Source organism: Lissotriton vulgaris, chromosome 7 (genome assembly GCF_964263255.1).
Source record: "Lissotriton vulgaris chromosome 7, aLisVul1.2, whole genome shotgun sequence".
Classification (NCBI taxonomy): domain Eukaryota; kingdom Metazoa; phylum Chordata; class Amphibia; order Caudata; family Salamandridae; genus Lissotriton; species Lissotriton vulgaris.
Window position 1 is genome coordinate 1,753,053,412 of NC_141695.1, and position 20,736 is coordinate 1,753,074,147.

General features: G+C 43.2%; 1 protein-coding gene across 3 annotated transcripts in view; it reads left to right on the plus strand.

Moving 5' to 3' along the window:
• Positions 1 to 20,736, plus strand: part of LOC147706578 (cornifelin homolog A-like) — a 45,648-nt gene that overhangs the window by 16,496 nt on the left and 8,416 nt on the right. For all 3 annotated transcript variants that reach the window (XR_015297668.1, XR_015297667.1, XM_086933058.1), the window contains exons 2-3: positions 12,271 to 12,381; positions 15,404 to 15,540. Coding sequence is in view for 1 of the 3 variants with exons in the window: in XM_086933058.1 (XP_086789184.1) it covers positions 12,271 to 12,381; positions 15,404 to 15,540 (248 nt within the window). In the remaining 2 variants the exon portion in view is untranslated. The remainder of the gene's footprint in view (positions 1 to 12,270; positions 12,382 to 15,403; positions 15,541 to 20,736) is intronic.

Below are 20,736 nucleotides of genomic sequence, written 5' to 3' on the forward strand. Positions count from 1 at the left end.
GTGGGAATAGTAATGTTTACCCCTACGCTATCCAACACTTTCCCTACTGTTGCACTCACTGGAGTGGGAATAGTAATTTTTACCCCTACGCTATCCAACACTTTCCCTACTGTTGCACTCACTGGAGTGGGAATAGTAATTTTTACCCCTACGCTATCCAACGCTTTCCCTACTGTTGCACTCACTGGAGTGGGAATAGTAATTTTTACCCCTACGCTATCCAACGCTTTCCCTACTGTTGCACTCTCTGGAGTGGGAATAGTCATTCTTACCCGTACGCTATCCAACGCTTTCCCTACTGTTGCATTCTCTGGAGTAGGAATAGTCATTTCTTTTAAGTTTGAGAGCTTTATTGATTCAACAGGTTATAAAACAGCAAGGTGACATCAGCAATAACAAAATGAGTGAGAAAAATATGGAAAAAGATAAATGATAAACTACTGGTGACACTAAGAAAAATCCAAACATTTTCTAGTTTTTAAGGGGGGAAGGGGGAGGGGGGGAAGAGGGGAAATATAAAACCATGTTAATATCAATCATATATATATATATATATAGGCATAAACAATTGTTGGCAAGTAAAACAAATCAAATGCACAATAACCGAAAGAAAGAAGTATCATATATAACATGAATGAAAGAACCAAAACTGTGATATCCAAGGAGCGAAACTGCAGGCAGGAGTACAGATGTTCATGGGGGCTTAAAATTGTCAGAGGAAAGTGGAGTATAGCCTCTTCTAGCAGATTGATCTAAATATAGGGTAAGGGGTAACCAGTAAAGCTCAACATTGCGAGAGGGTTTACAGGAGGAGGCAAAGGCAACATCAAGTCTATGGGAATCACACAGGAGATTCCACCAACAATGAATGGAAAGATTTGTAAGGGACTTCCAATTGGAGGCAATGAATGGAGTTGCTATTTTGACTCACAAACGACTCAAATGCAAGATTGTGCTAGAGGAACGAGATGATGAAGGTCGTTGGGTCTTAGCTAAACTACTTATTAATGCAATTCCAATTACAGTGTTTAATGTTTATGGTCCCACGAATTTTGACTCTTCCTTTTGGCCATCAATCACTTCCAAATGCATTCAACATAAAGATGATTGTTTCCTTTTAGGTGGCGATGGTAATCAGATAGTTGATCCCTTCTTAGATCGCAAGTCCTCTGTCCGCTTCATCCCACATAAGCCCCATAAACAGTTCTTAGATACTATTACACAGGCTCACCTTGTAGATTCTTGGAGACTCACTCATCCAGACATTTTAGATTTTTCTTTCTTCTCTCCCCCACATGCTTCCTTTTCCCGTCTAGACTATATTTTTCTCTCCTTTTCTTTATCCCAAAATCTTTTGTCTTCCTCTATTGAACCTATTGTAATCTCTGACCATGCTCCTATTGTTGCAGACTTTGACCTCCTTCCCCCTCTTCCTAAATCGTCTCGTTGGCGTTTTAATTCCTCCCTTCTCCCCCAATCATATGTCCTCTGAACTTCTTCAAGCCCAAATTGCCTTCAACAAGCTCACCACTGACTCGGCCTCTTCCTTTCTTCTTCGTAGTAGTGCTCGCTACTATGGCGGTCGTAACAAACCAGGCAAATTACTTGCTAACTACCTCAAGTCGCGTAAAGAACGTACTTTCATAGACTCCATCTATTCCCCTTCAAATGTTCTCCTGCATACCGATAAAGATATTTTAGACCAATTTCAGTCTTTTATAAATCTTTGTACACTCCTGAAAACCCCCCTCCACCTGCTCATCTTCAATCCTACTTTGATAATTTGCCTAAACCTGATACGTCCCAACTTCACTTCTCAGACATCAAAACGGATTTTACCCTACATGAGCTTTCCACTGCATTGTCTTTCCTTACCAAAGACAAAAACCCCGGGTCCTGATGTATTTCCGGTTGAATTTTATTTACATTTTTCTGATCTTCTTTTGCCCAAACTTCTCTCTCTTTTTCAGTCGTTTTGCTCTGCTGGCCTTGCTCAGGGTTCTTTTCAAGATGCTACTATCTGGCCCATTCCTAAAGAAGGCGGCGATCCTAAATTTTGTAAAAATTATCGTCCTATTTCCTTGGTCAATGTTGACTATAAACTCTTTGCTAAATTGTTAGCCCTACGTCTTGATCTCTTCATGCCATCTCTCATTGGGAAGGAACAATGCAGATTCGTTAAGGGCCGCCTCACCTCGGATAATTCCAGACTTTTCCTCAATGTTTTAAACAAAGCCTCTTCTCTTTCTATCCCCCTAGCGGCTATTTCTGTAGATGCCAAAAAAGCCCTCGACAGAGTTGATTGGTCTTTCCTGCTTGCTTCCCTGAAATAGCATGGTTTTGGTCCCAAGTTTATTTCTTTAATTTATTCCAAATCCAAAGCTTCAGACCTTGTAAATGGTCAGCTCACCTCATCTTTCACGCTTCAACGTGGGGTTCGTCAAGGTTGCCCCCTGTCCCCTCTTCTTTTTACCTTAGCTCTTGAGCCTTTTCTATCCTCTATTCGTAACAATTCCTTAATTTCTGGCTTTCCATATGGAGAACATCAACTCAAATTATCTGCTTACTCTGATGATATTCTTTTATTTATCTTTGATCCAGTTTCCTCTGTCCCTTCTTTGTTAGCTGAGTTTGAGAAGTTTTCTCTTGTCTCAGGATATAAAATTAATTCCGACAAGACGGAAATTCTTCCATTGACTAAATATTGTCTTCCACATTTCTTCACCTCCACAGGCTTTGCTTGGAATAGTAATAAGATAAAATATCTCAGAGTCCTTTTTTCTAACTCTTTCTCATCCTCTATCAAACTCAATATGAACGCAGTCATCTCTAGAATTGAACAGCTGTTTTCTTCCTGGAATCCTCTCTTCCTTTCCTGGTGGGGTCGTCTTGATTCTGTCAAGATGATGATTGCACCTATTTTGATTTATTTACTCTCTATGCTCCCTGTCCATATCCCGGCCCTTTACTTTCATCGCATTGACTCTATTTTATCCAAATTTCTTTGGAAAAAGAAAAAAGCTCGTATATCTTTATCGGCTCTTCGCAAAGCCAAATTAAATGGAGGAGTTACTTTTCCAGATTTTCGCCTCTATCATAAATTCTTCTCTCTTCGTCAGGCTTCTCGTTGGCTATCATCAGAGCTATCCCCTTTTTCTCCCCTCTGGCTTCATATTGAACGATCTTTATTATTACCCTTTTCATTTCAAGATGTACTTCGCTTTACTTCTAAATCCCCTTATATTGTCCCTCCACTGTTCAAACATATTTCTTCTCTCTTGAAAGCCTTGCTCTCCCCGTTGACCGTTTCCCGTGAATCTTTTTTACTTTTGCCCATCTGGTATAACTCACGTATTCTTTTGCGCAATAGACCTATTGCCTGGTCTTCTTGGAGATCGAAAGGTATTATTTGGGTTCATCATGTCTTTGATGGTTCCTCACCTTGCTCTTTCCCTCAATTTCAGACACAGTTTCACTGCCCTCGTTCATTTGCACAGAAATATTATATTCTTATGGAAATTGTCTTTGATCGTTATTATCTTCTCCCATCTTCAGAATTACCTCCCCCCTCTTCCCCTCTTCTTACCATACTTACCGCTTTTCCTAAAGCCTCTCTTATCTATCGCTTCTTCTCCGCCCCTAACCCTGAACGCCCCAAGTCTAAAGTGGAGCTATCTTGGGAGAAGGAGCTGGCTTGTTCTTGGTCTATTTCTCTCTGGGATAAGATATGGACTAAAACTTTGAAGACTTCTCGCGCTGCATCCCTCACTCAGTCCATATTTTTCTTCTATCATAGACTTTATCTTTCTCCTCTTTGTCTCGTTTTCTTTCTTCTTCCACCTCTAACTGCTAAACATGCAACACACCTGAGGCTGATCTTTATCATCTTTTCTTTCTCTGTCCTTCTGTTCAAGCTTTTTGGAAACAAGTTTGGTCTCGCATCTCACACATTTTTACACTTTTTGTTCCCTACTCCAATTCCCTTGTGTTTCTAGGAAGTCTTTCAGACTCTTTGAACCTCCCCTCACACTCACTTGGGAATAGTAATTTCTACCCATCTACTCTCCAACACTTTCCCTACTATTGCAATCTCTGGAGTGTGAATACTAATTTCTACCCCAATGCTATCCAACACTTTCCCTAATGTTGAACTCTCTGGATTGGGAATAGTAATTTTTACCCCTACGCTATCCAGCACTTTTTCTACTGTTGCACTCTCTGGAGTGGGAATAGTCATATTTACCCCACGCTATCCAACACTTTCCCTACTGTTGCAGTAATTGCAGTAGGAATAGTACGTCTTTACCCTTATGCAATTCAACAATTATCTACTGTTGCACTCATTGGAGTGCAAAATATAAGTTTAAATATGTATAAATATTTATGTATTTTATTTTATAATATAATATTTTTATTCTGATATTTTAGGTTATAGGTGTATGTATATAAATACACACACATTTATATATATATATATATATATATATATATATATATATATATATATTATAGTTAATGTTTATATATGTATAACATTTTTAAATAAATGAGTTATTTGTTTGTTAATTATTTTAAAGTAAATATACATTTATATATTACATTTTATATATGTATAACATTTTTGTTTTAAATTATATTTGTTTATTATATTTTTTAAATGTATATTATATCTAAGTAATTTATTTTTAGTTAATTTTATAATATAATTGTTTTAGCATTTTTTTCATATGTTTAAAAAAAAACGATATTTCGGACATCAATATTTTTTACATCTATATTTTTTCCTCCGTATTTTTGCAATTTACATTTTAAAGATAGCCTGTCGATATTTTGACTATCGATATTTTTGTCTTAAAAATTTTTGACTTCGATATTATGTCAGTGGTTCGCTGAAATAGCACAAGAAGTGACATCACTGGATAACCCATTATCCACATACGCAGGAAGTGACATCATTGAATTTCCCATCATCCACCTGGACAGGAAGGGACATTACTGATGTTCCTGAAAAAATTACCTGTAAAAAAGAAGTCAAGCAAAAGGACTTTATTTCCCATCACCCATCGGCACAGGAAATTACATCATGGCACCATGCACTACTCCCCCCCTCCCAGGGACTTAATGGCAGCTGCAACACAGACTAACAGCTTGACTGCGCCAAGCACCAGGACTTCGGGTCCGAATAAAGCCCAGCGATACTTCGCAGGACTCTTTAAGTGCTGCAATGTAGGGCCTCACACCACAGTAGGAGCTTTCACTTTCACCCACTACTGGTTCTCCAGCAGCCACACTTGCACCCCCCACGCAAATACTAGCAATGCCCTCAACACCCCTCCCAACACACGCCACACAAGCACCAAAACGCCTACACCCCCAATCTTCATCACACACACCAAACATGCACGTCAACACCCACCCACTCGCATGCATGCTTTTCAACACACGATCACTCAGCAAACACACAACCGCAATACGGGACCTGCTGAGTAACGACGCACCTGGCATCCTCTTTATCACAGAGACTTGGTTCAACCCCTCATTGGCTCTTGACATCACCACAGCAATCCCAGTGGGTTACAAGATTTCTCGACAGGAGTACCATCACAAGCCAGAAGGAGGAGGACTCCCTATGTGCAAGGAATCCATCAATGCACAGCATTTACAGAGAACACCATCCCATTCATGGAGCACCTGCACTTCAAGCTTCAAATCTCAGAAAACTCCACTGTAAATAGGACCCTCGCCTACTGACCACCGATACTGCAAGCCACCTCAACCAACCTCATCACCAACTTTGTTGCACCACTAACCATTGACTACAATTCCTTCATTCTCCTCAGTGACCTCAAGTTTCAACTGGAAGACACAAACAACCCCTTCTCCACAGTACTCCTTGAAAGCTTGAGCAACTCACCCTGCTCATCTAAGAACCAAAATACATAGCATAATACACACTGGACCCCATCTTCACCCAAAGCGATAGCATCAAAGACAACTCCACCACACCGCTCATTTGGACCAACCACTCCATCATCTCCTTTTAAATCAATACACCTCAAGCCAATACCCCTAACAGGTTCAATATTCCAAGTCACAGCTGGGGCAAAATCACAGAAGGAGGCCGGCTCAGCTCCCTCCGCACGGATCAACCTAACCTCACAGACAACCTCGACAAGGATATTATCACTTTCCAACAACTGTATAATAAATGTGCAAAGTTCCTCACGCTTATCAAACCCAATAAGCATAGCAGATCATACAAGCAGGCCAGCTGGTGCACTGAAGACCTCCGAGCCACCAAATGACACTGTAAACAGCTAGAAAGGAAATGGAGAGCCAGCCACGACACCATCAACAGAACTTCCTACAAGGCTGCACTCAGACGCTATCACCAGCAAATTAGAGATGCCGAGAAAAAAGCACTAGTGGACAGAGTCAAAGGAAGCTTAACCAGCTGCATGGGTATCCACAAAAAAAGGGAAGATGCAATCTAAGTGAGGTCAGTCAGGAAGCGAGCAGTATCCAAAAGTCTTATCTTTATTAGTGCAGTTTGGTTAAAACCGGCACACGGCTGTGTAGTGGGATACAGTGTTGAAGGCTGCCGAGAGGTCAGGAGGATGAGAGTTGCTGTTTCTCATAGGTCAAGGAGGCTTTGGGTGTCACTGGTGGCTATGATCCGGGTGGAATCAGTGCTGTGGAAGGTGTCCGGTCGGCGCAGAGATGTCGAAGCGCAGGTTCTAGCAGATGCAGCACTTTAAACTCACTTTCAAGAGCCCTGAACTGTGTTGGCACCACTTGGCAGAGCAAGACTTACAAAAAGTTAGGTCCAGGTGCGGGGATGAAGTTGAAACTTTTGATATTCCTGAGACTTCAGCAACAGGAGGCAAGCCAGCAAGCCCTTAGAGAAACATAAGCCCTAAGGATGTAGAGAGCAGGTCTAGTCCTTCTCCCTTTCTGGCAAGAAGCAGCAGACAGCAGTCCAACACAGCATAGCAGGTAGCAAAGTGGATGTCCCTTCTACAGCACATCAATCAGAAGGTAGCATGCCAGCACAGCAAAGCAATTAGCAAAGTGGCAGTCCCTCCTACAGCACAGCACCTCTTCTTCCTGGCAGAATGTCTTTAGCTCCAGAAGTGTTCTATAACCAGCAAAAACAAAATTCAGCAAAACAGTCAAAAACAGGAGTTCAGAAGGCAACACGTTAGGGGTAATAATATCATGGATGCCAGGTCTAACAACAACCTTCGCCAGAAATGAGAAAGCAGGAATCATGTGGACCATCCACTTAGGCACACCCATTGGACCTATGCCCCCACCACATCTACACCCTGGAAACATCACCAATCAGGACCACCCTGACCCAAATCATCAATACCTCCATCACGTCCACCACTTTTCCGGATGAATTGAAACTTGTAATAATCAACCCCCTCCTCAAGAATCCACAGCCAACCCGAATCAACAGAGCAACCTCTGACCCATCTCTATGATGTCCTATCCAGCCAAAGTCACTGAGAAGGCCATGAACAAGGAAATCACAACTCACCTCGAACTTCACCATCTCCTAGACAACAAACAATCAGATTTCAGAAAGAACCACAGCACCGAAATAGCAGTCTTTGCCGGCCGCAGATGACATTTGAATCATCTTGGATTGAGGAGAAACAGTGTCCATCATCCTATTTGACCTCTCCACAGTCCTTGACACTGTCTGCCTTGATGCCCTCATCAGAAGACTCCATGAGATTGGCATACAAGGATCCGCTCTCAGATGGATCTGTTCCTTCCTCACATAAAGACCCAAAGGGTCAGGCTTCCACTCTTCACATCATAGACCAATAAATTGATATGCTTAGTCCCACAGGGACCATCCCTCAGCCCCAGTAGTTTCAATATACACATGGCACTGTTCACCAACATAATCCAATCACATGACATAACCATCATCCCCTACGCCAATGACACCCAACTCATCCTCTCCCTGATGGACAACACAACCGCGGCCAGAATCAACGTTCCACACTGCATGAATATCTCAATTACCAGGTGCATTTGTTGGCCTTGGATGCAGAGAAGGTATTTGACAAAATATAAATTCTTATTGAAAACACTAGACACCTTTCATTTCGGTCCCATATTTTTAAAAAAATAGTTAAAGCACTATCCTCAGCACCACCTGCTTCCATTTATATCAATGGTACCCTTTCTACTCCATTCAATCTCTATAGAGGTATACACCAAGGTTGCCCACTATCCCCTCTATTATTTCTTGTTGGCAGTACACCTCTCTTATGCTCTTTCTTCATTAACCTACAATATAGTGGTGTTGTTTTTAGAAATACTATAGTCAAAGTTTTTACCTATTTGGATGATGTTTTATTATATGCAAATGCGCCTGTTACTTCTCTACTTGTTATTCTTGATATTATTCAAACGGTATGCATATATATTTGGCTATTCTTATTTTATCTAATTCTACAATGATGGCAAAGACCAACGTTTTGCGGTCGCCATGTAAATGTACATGTATTTATATAGCGCAAATCGCCCACATCGTAGGCATCTATGCGCTTGCTTAGGGAACCCGTCCTGGTATTCCCCTGTGAGATACCCCGGCAGGGTATCCACAAGGTGAAAGCCAGGCATCCCGCCACGAGGGGCCGTTGTGGAGATTAAGCAAGCTATTGCCCAGAGTCGCAGAGTGTGAACCCGTGAGTCGAGTAGGCACCGGAGTGAGAAATATCGAGTCCGTGGAATTATTGAGCCCAACCCCCGTCGGGGCGGGGAATTGAACCCTGGTCCGGGGCCGATCTCAGCTTCCGGGTCTGCCGCCTCTAACCCCTGAGCCACACTTCGCCATCAATGCTAAAGTATTTGTGGGTTCCTTTTGCAGATTCTATTAAAAATACAATTGAAATCAATTATTAATTAAAAAAAAGAAATAATTTGTTCTAAAATGCTAACTACCACACAAGAGAAATTAGATAAATGGTCAACCCTTCATTTAAATTGGTGGATACATATTGAAGCACCTAAAAGGACTGTTACCCCACAACTTCTTTACAATTTATTTATGCTATCCTTAGGTTTACCCTCTACTTTGTTTGCCAAACTATATATATATATGAATGACTACGTTTATTTGGAACAACAAACCAGCGCGCCAGGGGGTCCTGATGTGGAGCTCAGTGGACGGGCTACGCCATCGTAACGGTGACGGATATCCCGTCCGCCGAGATGTAAATCAGTTCCTTAGTCTTAAAACTTTACAAATTCCGAAACGTGAAGGAGGAGTTGGCCTTTTTTTTAAGAAATACCACATATCTTTTCGCACAAAGCTCACTATGCTTTCAAAATATTGAAACTCCCCTAAATGACTTACAGAAAAAAACCCTATTACAGTTTTTTCATTACGAGCTTTTTTAACAATGGCCAACAGTTAAGTTGGTCAATGCTACCTACTATTGCAGCCTTTTAAATTGCCCTCCTATCTTTTGATGAACATTTTCCTAATAACATGAAATCATCTAAAATAGTTCCCCTTAGGTTTACCCCCAAACTCAAATTTAATGAGAATATTTCTTTCCGGAGTTCATGTATTAATGCAGATGTTTTTTATGTTACTGATATTTGTCAGAAAAATATATTTTATTAATTCGTCAAATTAAGCGGCAAGTTCTATTTACCTCAATAGAATTTCCTAAATATGAATTTCTTTGTACTTCCATCCTTAATACTTTTTCTAATTTGCTAACTTCTAATAAGTTATCTAATATGGAGTTCTATCTAGACCTGTTCAGCCGAACGGGGCATATTTCTAAAGTATATAAAAACTCTATGTTCATCCTACCCCTTTTATGGCTCTACATCAAGAATGGTCTTCAGGTATAAATATACTATCTTCAAATGTACAATGGAAATCTATCTGGCTATCCAATATCGCTAGTTATCTACCGGCCACGCTTATTCAAACCAATATCTATCTTTTATATCAATGTTTTTGGTCCCCAGTTAAATTATTCACAATTAAACTCTTAGATACACCAAACTGTTGGCATTGTAAAGCTGCTACTGGAAATTTACAGCATATAATATACAATTGTCCTATCACTTTTAAATTTTGGTCTGATGTTTGGAATATTATTACCCAGCTATTTTACCTTTATCCTTTCATATATTAATTTACAAATCCTATTCTTTCAAAATGTATTATCTCCTAATGATTGTTAAAATTTGGATTTTCTTATTTCTACTGCGATTAAATCAATGATTTCAAATTGGAAGGATAAAAAGCTATTATCGGTTAATGCTTGATGGGAATGGATTATTTTCCTGAGACATGGACAAACCTCATTAATACATACTCGTAAAGGCTGTTCTGTTATTAGTCCCTATATGTGATGTACGTTGGACTCACATAATACATGTAACTCATTATAAAATGTATACTATTTTATTTTATTTCCTGTTTCTTATTGTAGCCCTTCTTTGATTTAAATCCTCTGTTTCTTATTAATTATTGATATGGTTCACTATATTGATGTATGTTGATGTTCATATTTTTCTCAAGTAATTGCTATAATGTATCACCCCTTACTGTTACAGTATTGTTTTTGTACTGTGTTCACTGTGTATTATACTTACAATTAATAAATATTTCTGAGCTTAAAAAAAAAAGAAATAACTGTTATTCTGTGCCAAGATGCCCAATAGGGTGGAGTGTGCATTACAAAAAGACATTTAGGGGTCGATTCCGATTCGGGAAAAAACGCTCTGAATAGTCGTTCAGAGCATTTTTCCCGTACGAATCGTACCCTGCAATATCCCCCGTACGTACGATGAAGTACGATTCGTACCAGGAGCTGGACTCCGTACGAATCGTACAGAGACCGTACGAATCAAATCCCCATACGATTCTCCCTCGGAACCCGCTGTACGCGACATCTGTACGGTTCAAGGCTGTTTTTTCTGACCCAACAAGTACGATTCGTGTCGGGTATGCACCATATGACCCTTTTTCTACGGGGTCTGAAAACAGCCGTAAAAGCAGAGTTCGCCCCGAAACAGGTACGGAACGCCCCCCCGCCGGTACGGTGCATACACCCAATGATCGTACCCCTGCGATCATGGGCCGTACGCACTGTACCCCACAATCGCAGGGTGTACGCACTGTACCCCATGTTCGCTGGGTGTTTAGTGCGTACACCCTGCCATCGCGGGGTACGGTGCGTATACCCCATGATCGCAGGGGTACGAACCGTACCCCTGTGATCATGGGGTGTATGCACCGTACGGTGTGTATGTGGATGTGTGCTTTTCCGTACGAATCGCCCTTACCTGACTTGGACCGTACAAATCGCGTCCTCATCCCCCGGTTCGGATCGTACTCGTCGGTTCGTACAGCATGTTCACGATTCGTACGGAGACGGCTCCGGAAAAGAATCGTACGGATGATTTTTTTCCCAAATCGGAATCAACCCCTTAATATTATGGCCTTTAGCTGTGAGCCCCATTGAGTCTGATGGGGTTATTCGCCTTGGCGTCTTTGATCGGGGAGTCTTTGGGGTGAAGGTAGGAGTGGTCGATTGTAGGAACAGGGAAGTGAATGTGTTTGAGGAGTGAATGGAACTGGAGAGTTAACTTGAGTGTTGTGTTTCTGTTGTTTGTTTGTGTGTACGCGGGGGCACTTTTCCTCTTTGGAGGTGTAGTGTGCAGTGGACTTCTTGGGTGGATGTGTGTGCTTCTGTGTGTTACTTCAGTTTGGTCCTAACTGTTTGTATGAATGTGCACTGAGATATAATTCTTGTCTATCCTCTAGACCCATTCACAAAAGTGTTTAATCTGCCATAAACCACCTTAATCTTGCCTCATTTCCAGCATTTTATGTTACAGTTGTTACATGTATTTTCTGAGATTGGAATGCATGTCACATAATTGAGATGCTGTTCGATAAAAAAAAAACACATTGGAGGAGCACAGGAGCAGTGTGAACAATCAGCACACAAGTAACTGTTATTCACATCACATGAGATTTTGTGTTATTTTCTGACACAAAATACGTCCTCACATCACAAACGTAGATGCACTTCATGCAAAAAATATTGTGAAATGTCAGACTGCCATTTGCATACTTGTTTGGCATTTTACATCATTTCTGCAAAGAAAGCTACACACATTTCGTTCAGACCTGCTTTCATTTGAGCCAATATGTCCATTGTGACAGAGGAGTTACCGTTAACAAGTTTGTGTTATTCTTGTGTCTTTTTTCAGAATCTGACATGAGTCAACCAATCAACAGCCAGCCTCAGAGCTTGGGCTACAGCTCACAGAAGAGCAACTGGAGCAGCGAGATGACGGACTGTTTTGACGACATGGGCATTTGTGAGTATTACGCACTGCACAAGAACAACATGTATACACAGGCACACACGCAGACATCAGTGAGCATCACAGACTGCACACACATGATGCACACAGGCACACGTGCACTTCAGCAAACACACAGGAATTTACAAGTATCACACACTGCACACACAGACATCTGCTGATTAATATGCACTGCACACAAACACACTGAGGCACATACATATGGGAATCCGGCAGTATCACACAGTGCACATGTCACACAAGTACATGTGTAGTATTCCACATGCATGGGCATCTATGATTATCACACACTGCACATCTGGGCACATGGTCCCCGGGGATAATCAAACTTTGCAAAACAAATGACAACCAAAGTGCTTGTGCACTCACACACACATGTATGACCATCACAGACTGCACACACATACACAGGCACATGTGCACTCAGGCATACACACACACACATACATCTGTGAGCTTTACACAGTCCACACAAACAACACACACAAACACACAACAACTCAGTCACACACACATGGGCATAATGCAGTATCACATATTGCAACACACATTACACACAGGCGCACATGCACTCTGGCACACATACATAAGTGTCTATGAGTATTTAACACTGTACACATACAGACACATGCATTCAGGAACACAGACAGACATCTATAAGTATCACACCCCATACACACATGACGTGCACACACAGGCACACACACAGGCACACCTACATAGGTATCTGAATATTTCACACTGTACACATACAGACACATGCATTCAGGAACCCACACGGGCATCGATAAGTATCACATCCTGTACACACACTTTGTGCACACACAGGCACATCTTCACGCAGACACACACACAGACACACCTCTGTTCTTAAGAATTGTGTTCTCCACCATCTCATAGCCCCGCTGTACCAGACACCAACCAACTGCCAACAAGGAATCGCTGTTTGTTTTCCAGTTTAGCTGGGGTCCTAGGGCCGGATGCACTAAACATTTTAATGTTCGGAAATGGTACAATTTGGCATATGCAACTGTTACAACGCTTTTTCTTATTTACTTATCCTATTTTAGTAATTGGAAATGTTTCTCAGACTCCTGAAATGGGATTCTTAATGGATGTTGATACAGTATCTGGAAAGGACATGCTGTAAGGCGTCCTTCCAAATACCAATCTCTGCCTAATATAGCAATGTTTTGTGGCCAAACCCATTAGCAAAACATTGATATTTAACTGACACATCAAAGGAGGTGTTAATCCATTTGCAAAGATGAATGTAAAAAACTACAAAATAGGAGGCAATGGACTACATTAGCAGTGCCTTCTCTTGAGCAAACAAAAATAACATTTACTATCATTAGTAAATGCAATCCCATTTCTGTTAAGAAAAATTAGCTGCATTAAAGAAAAAAAAGTTTGTCTTATTAAAAAAGCAATCACAGACATGGTGGTCTACTGACCCCAGCAGGCTGCCATCCCTGTGCTGGCCTCCAATTATAGGGAGTTGGAATCTGGAGTCCAACCATAATAATATAATGACCCACTGTTATACAATTCCTACTAATTAGGTAGAACTCTGTATCTGGACAACATACACTTCGGAACATGGGAGCTCCGTTCACACAGATCATCACAAGATGTTGGCTCAATTTCTAGCTGGCTCAGGTGCCCCATCTGAGCCCCATAACCTTACCATGGTGCAGATGGTATTAGCAACCTCAAACACAACCACTCTTATTCCCCAAGGAAATGGTGGAAACAGATCTACCCTTTCATTGTTTACTTTCACATGCCCAAGGTAAAACACAAGAAAGATACGAATATGGCTTTTCAAACAATTCTTGAAACAATCGCATTCTTGTATAGAAAGCGAGAGCTGCAATTATTAGGCAGCTGAAACAAAGCATTGTAACCGTCATTACTAGAATGGTGAAAAGCATAAACAATTCCACCATCATATCGTTACTATGTGAATATTCTTATCCACCTATCTAGTACTACCTATACTGTTGAGAGCATAGTGAGAGTACTCTGTGCCTGATCCATTGGGATAGCCTAACCCCCACATACCTGGGTACGATGTGCCAGGAAGCAGGTCTGATGGAGAGCAGACAACCCTCTTTTTCAGGATAGAGGTCAGAAGCAGTCACAGTGCACCGCATTCCGGACAATCCCGGCAGAAGTGCTCCTCTGCCAAATGTATCACAGAGGCTGTTTGTATAATAAAAACACCATTCCAACCGCACTGTGTCAAAGGTGCAGAGCTGATGCAGTTGTTTTTCTGGAGCCTTGGACATGTCTCCAACCAGACAACCAAATACAAGGACATCACGTTCTATGTGCCTAGCCTTGTACAGAGTGTACAAAGAACATGATAATAATACTTACTAAGAAATTAACTGCATGTATAATAGATTCTCAGTACATTGTTGTGTAAGTGTAAACCATGTAAAAAGTCACCATTAGAAAAAGATGTCAAGTCAAACGTGAAACTAAAATGGAAACTAAAATGGAGACTCAGAAAAGGCACTGAAGTACCTCACTGCACTACTATGATTTGGAATTGTACGAACTGACCTACTAGTACACAAGTCGATTCTTAAATTACTTTACTGGTTGCAAATAGTGACCAGTACATTGTGACCCATCGATAATGCACAGGGCCGCAGCTTTGCTACTGGGGAGTGGGTTTTGGTAGCTTGGGTACAGTTGCAACAGTATTGGCTCAGCCCACTGATCTACCCTTCTGACCAGTGGACTGCGCCAAGATTGTGGATTTACCCCTGGGGCTACTGAGCCCTTGGTTTGATGCAGATCCAACCTCTTGATGTCTCAAAGACAAACTAGTCTGGTGCCTTCTGGCAAGGCCACAAGAGAGAGGGGGCACAGTGAAGCTGTAGCATGTTTGGTGAGCCCCTCCTCCATCTGTAAATGGGTTGGGTAGAATGGAAGGATGTCTGGAAGACTAGTACAGGAAGTTACTTCTGTTCATTTTCCTAACCCCCCTCTCTCTTTCTAGGTCTGTGTGGCACCTTCGTACCCTGCATCCTGATGTGCCGGGTCTCCAAGGACTTTGGGGAGCACTTCTGCCTGCCATGTCTGCCTGGGGCTTTCCTCGCCCTGCGGGCCGCAATGAGGGAGCGCTGGCACATTGAGGTAAGGGGGTGCTATGATTGCTACTGGCTTCGCAGGGGCTGATATTCTGAGCTGGACAATATATAGCTGGGTATGCAAGGCCTGGCATAAGAAGAGGGAGTGGAGGGAAATGGGTCAAAACAGAATGGTGAACATGTGTGTGTGTTTGTGTTTTCAGGAATGTCAGTTATATGTGTGTGGGAATCACTACATGTTTGAGTGTGTTTAGGTGTGTCAGTATGCCCGTGTGTGTGCGTGCACATGTTCAGGTGTATCAGCATGTTTTGAGATGTGCTTATATGGGTGTTTAGGTGTTTCAGTATCTTAGTGTGTTTAGGGGTGTTAGAATGTGTTTGGAAAAGTGTGTAGGGTGTTTGTTTAGGCATCTCCAAGTGTTTTGGGGTGTGTTTGGATGGGTGTTTCAGTATATCAGTATGTGTGTGTGTGTGAGTGTGTATACATATGTGTTTAGGCATCTCCAAGTGTTTTGGGCTGTGTTTAGGTGTATCAGTATGTGTGTGTGAGTTTGGGTGTGTGTGTAAACATGTGTTTAGGCATCTCCAAGTGCTATGGGGTGTGTTTGAGTGTATGTTTAGGTGTATCAGTATGTGTGCGCACACATGTATTTAGGCGTCTGGCTGTTTTGGGCTGTGTTTGGGTGAGTGTTCAAGTGTTTCTGTTTCTGTATTTGTTTTGGAGTGTCAGAATGTGTTCGGAAGCATGTGTAGGGAATGTGTATGTGCATAGGCATCTCTGAATGTTTTGGGGTGTGTTTGGGTGGGTGTTTAGGTGTATCAGTATGTATGTGTGTGTGTGTGTTTAGATGTGTCAGCATGTGTTTGGGAGTGTTTTTAGGTATATCATTCTGCTGTGTACGTGTGTTTAGATGTCTCTGTATGTTCTGGAGTGGTTTTGGGTGTGTTTTTAGGTGTATCATTATGCTGTGTACGTGTGTTTAGATTTCTCAGTATGTTTTTGGGGTGTGTTTGGCTGGGTGTTTAGATGTATGGGCATGTCTGTGTGTGTTTTCAGGCCTGTCAGTTGTATTTGTGTGTGTACATCACTGTGTTTGGGTGTATGTGTTTAGTTGTCTCAGTGTGTTTTGGGGTGTGTTTAGGTGTATCAATATGTTGTGTGTGTTTAGGCATCTCAGTGTTTTTGGGGGTATGTTTGAGACTTTGAGTGTTCAGGAATATCAGTATGTCTCAGTGTGTTTTATTGTGTGTTTGGGTTGGTGTTTAGGTGTATCAGTATGCCTGTGTGTGTTTGTGTGGGATTTTATGATAGAGGTTGCAGGGGTGTTCCAAGATGTGTTTGTGTGTGTTTAGCTGTCAGGATGTGTTTGATATATTTGAGTGTGGTGTGTATAAATAGAGGTATGTCCTCCTTTGTGTGTGAGTGTGTGTTTGTGCGCACGCACTTATGAGTGCTGAGATTTGTTTTGGTGTGCATGCGTGAGTGTTGTGTGTGTTTGGGTTTGTCATTGTGTGTTTTGTGTGACGGTTGTGTGTTCTTAGGTGTCAGGATCTGTATGCCTCACTGAGTGTTATTTTGGCCAGGCTGTGTTTTGGGTGTTTGTGCGAAGGTGGGTGCAAACAGCAGGTACAGTGTGAAGGCAGCAGAGTACTGAAGTGTGGCTTTGCCTGGGAAATATCTCTGAGAAGAGGGCTGTGGAGGTAAGGGGTACCCGAGGGGGTAGAGGGAGGTTGAGGAGGGAAGGGGTACCCGAGGGGGTAGAGGGAGGTTGAGGTGGGAAGGGGTGCCCGAAGGGGAGGTTGAGGAGGAAAGGCGTTCCCGAGGGGGTAGAGGGAGGTTGAGGAGGGAAGGGGTGCCCAAGGGGGGAGAGGGAGGTTGAGGAGGGAAAGGGTGCCCGAGGGGGGAGAGGTAGGTTGAGGAGAGAAGGATGCCTGAGGGGCGAGAGAGAGGTTGAGGAGGGAAGGGGTGTCTGAGGGGGGAGAGAGAGGTTGAGGAAGGAAGGGGTGCCAGAGGGGGGAGAGGGAGGTTGAAGAGGAAAGGAGTGCCCAGGGGGGGAAAGGGGAGGTTGAGGAGAGAAGGGGTGCCCGAAGGGGAGGTTGAGGAAGGAAGGGGTTCCCGAGGGGGTAGAGGGAGGTTGAGGAGGGAAGGAGAGCCCGAGGGGGGAAGGGGAGGTTGAGTAGGGAAGGGGTGCCCGAGGGGGGAAAGGGAGGTTGAGGGGGAATGGGGTCCCCGGAGGGGAGGTTGAGGAGGGAAGGGGTTCCCAAGGGGGTAGAGGGAGGTTAAGGAGGGAAGGAGTGCCCGAGGGGGAAAGAGGAGGTTGAGGGGGGAAGGGGAGGTTGAGGAGGGTAGGGGTGCCTGAGGGTGGAGAGGGAGGTTGAGGGGGGAAGGGGTGTCCGAAGTGAGAGGGGCTGGGCCAGAAGACATATCCACTGGACAAGATCATCCACTTCTTGTAGGATAACTCAGTGTGCAATACACCAGCCGCAGTGGGGGCGGAGGTGGGGGGTCAAGAGAAGAGGAGGAGGAGGGAGGGGAGTGACAAAGGATGAAGGTGAGATGAGGAAAGAGAGAGAGAGGGAAGGGGTGAGCTGAGGCGGGAGAGAAATGATTGATAGTGTGGGGGGACTGAGTGCAGGGAATGAAAAAGAGAGGGATGGGATGGTTGAGAAGAGGGGAGTGTGCTGAGGGAGAGGAGGAAGAAATTAGTGGTTTAGAGGGACACAAAAAAGAGGGTTAGGAATGAGGAAGAGAGAGTGGAAGCATGAAAGGATTAGACATTTTTATTTATGTCTTGTTAAATAGCACCGACAACGACCAAAGGTGTTAGTGCGCAGTACAATAAAATAGGTTTCATTCCAAGAGTTAGAAAGTGGAAAAAAGGTGCAAACTACGCTCATTATAAGAGACACAAAGTAGCAGGTCCAGATATTGGTATATGTCCTCGTTTGATTGTTACAGAGGCTAAGATTTACAGATGAGGAGGAGGTAGTCGGTTTAGGTAGTAACCAGGTTTGGTCGCTCAGTTGACTAATGCATCCACTGCAGGGACCTGTGTTCGACCTCATGGTCACAGGTTCAAATCCCAGCAGGTCCACTCAGCCTTTCCTCCATCTGAGGTTGATAAAAGAGTCTAGTTGGGTAACTAGAAACATCTGTTATTCAGCACCAAGACACCTATGGGTAATCGTGCGCTTTACAAATACTTATGTTAGGTGAGACAGGAGTAGCGCAGTCAGTCTCAGTGTCGGGAGGGTGCATTATCATGGGGAAGGTTGGCTAAGGGGCCAACTGGCCAACATGTCTTTGTAGGAGAAGGGCTTTCAGCTCTGTTTTGAAGATTGGCAATGGGGTGCTGCCACAGGTCGAGATGACTAGGGCGGCAGAAGCTGCCTGAGTCTTGAACTCGAAGAGCATCGTCGACCCCCTGACACAGGGCTGTTTCGGTCCGGCATCCTTGATTGAAGCCAGAATGGAATTTGTCCAGAAGGTTATTGTCTTTCATGTGTTGGGTGAGTTGTTCCGCTGCACACCTTTCGAGGATTGTTGCAGGAAAACATAGGCTGGTGACAGGGCGAAGGTTATTGAGGTCATTTGCATTTGCTGAGGTTTTTTGATTAGAAGTTGGGTGCCTTCACCAGTTTTAAGGGAATCAGGAAATGCTCCTCGGCTGAGAAAGCTCTCCAGTAGTTCAGCACGAGTGTGTGAAGATTTTTGGAAAGGTTACTCGGAATGGGATCCACAAAGTGATTTGAGGGCTTGGTTTTCATGATGCTTTTTAGTCAGACGTTCTTCCCGATAATGTCAAAGGCTTGCCAGGTGTTCGTGGCTTTGCAAACCATGCTCGAGATAAGATGTTCATCTTGGCATAGGAGCAATTTCACATTAGAATCAAAAATATTGCACAAACTTGATCAAATCAAATAGTTTTTTCAGTCCATTTGTGGTTAAGTCAAGATTTATTCTTAAGGTGATTTGATTTCTCACTAAATCTATGCCATTGGTATAGTGATCTCGCATTGCAGAGACATGACCGGTTAGTGGTGGTAGGTTCTGTTTATTTCTTATACAGAGATCTCAAGGTTTCCCTTTCCTCGTATAAGGGTTAATGAACCATGGAGCAGAGCGTGTTGGTCTTTTCGTTCTGCTTTGGAGTGGGGCTGCCTTGTCAAGCAAAACATGGAGACTGTCGAAGCAGTCGGCCGTGGAGATATTGACATCGTTGGCTGGACTAAAGGTATATGTTGCCTTCTCGTCGTAGAGGGACACCATTGAATCAGTAGCTGAGGATAGCCATGTTGGGGAGGCATCCTTATCTGTTTTTCACCCCATTTCACTTCAGGAATCCTTGGGGGGAATTCTGAAATATAAATCAGTGTCCCCAGAAGATCCTTGCCCCCCCCCCAAGCTGTGGGAACCACTTGCCCATATTCTTAACACTTCCCTAAACCTTATGGTACAACTCACTTACCACCAGCATCTTCCCAGAGTCATGGAAACATGCACTGCTCCTACCCCTTCTAAAGAAGCCTAATGCTGACCCCGTGGATTAAAAAAAAATATTGCTCGATCTCTCTTCTTTCTGCGCTGGCGAAGATGTTGGAAAAACTCGTCCAACGTCAACTCGCTGATTATATTGCCATCCGAGATATTCTGCATGAAACATAGTCAGGCTTCCGAGCGGGCTCAGCACTGAGACAGCTCTGCTGGAGGTGGCCGAATCTATAAGAATGGAGGTGGACGGCGGAGCCTCGGCCATGGTAGTACTGTCGGACTTATCCACCGCCTTTGACACAGTGGACCACCTAATATTGATGGATAGGCTCAAGTGGGCTGGAGTGGAGGGGATGATGCTCGCTTGGATAAAGTCTTATCTCAGCGACCGCACGCAAAGAGTTATTTTGCACCCTTTCAAATCGGAGGCCAAGTCCCTTTAGTGCGGGTACCACAGGGTTCAGCATTGAGCCCTTTACTTTTGATGCCTATTTGGCTCCACTATTCACGCTCATTGCGAAATGGGGAATAAAAACTCTCTCTTATGCAGACGACTCCCAGTTGGTGTTTTCCTTTAAAGAGTAATCGGCAAACTCCTTTGCGCGGTTCAGGGGCTGGCTATGCGACATCTCCAGCTGGATGAATAATAATAACAAGTTAAAACTGAATGCTGAGAAAACTGAGGTCCTGTTTCGGCAAGAATTCCCCACCGACACCAGGACTGTGGTGGCCGCAGGAAATGCCCCCACC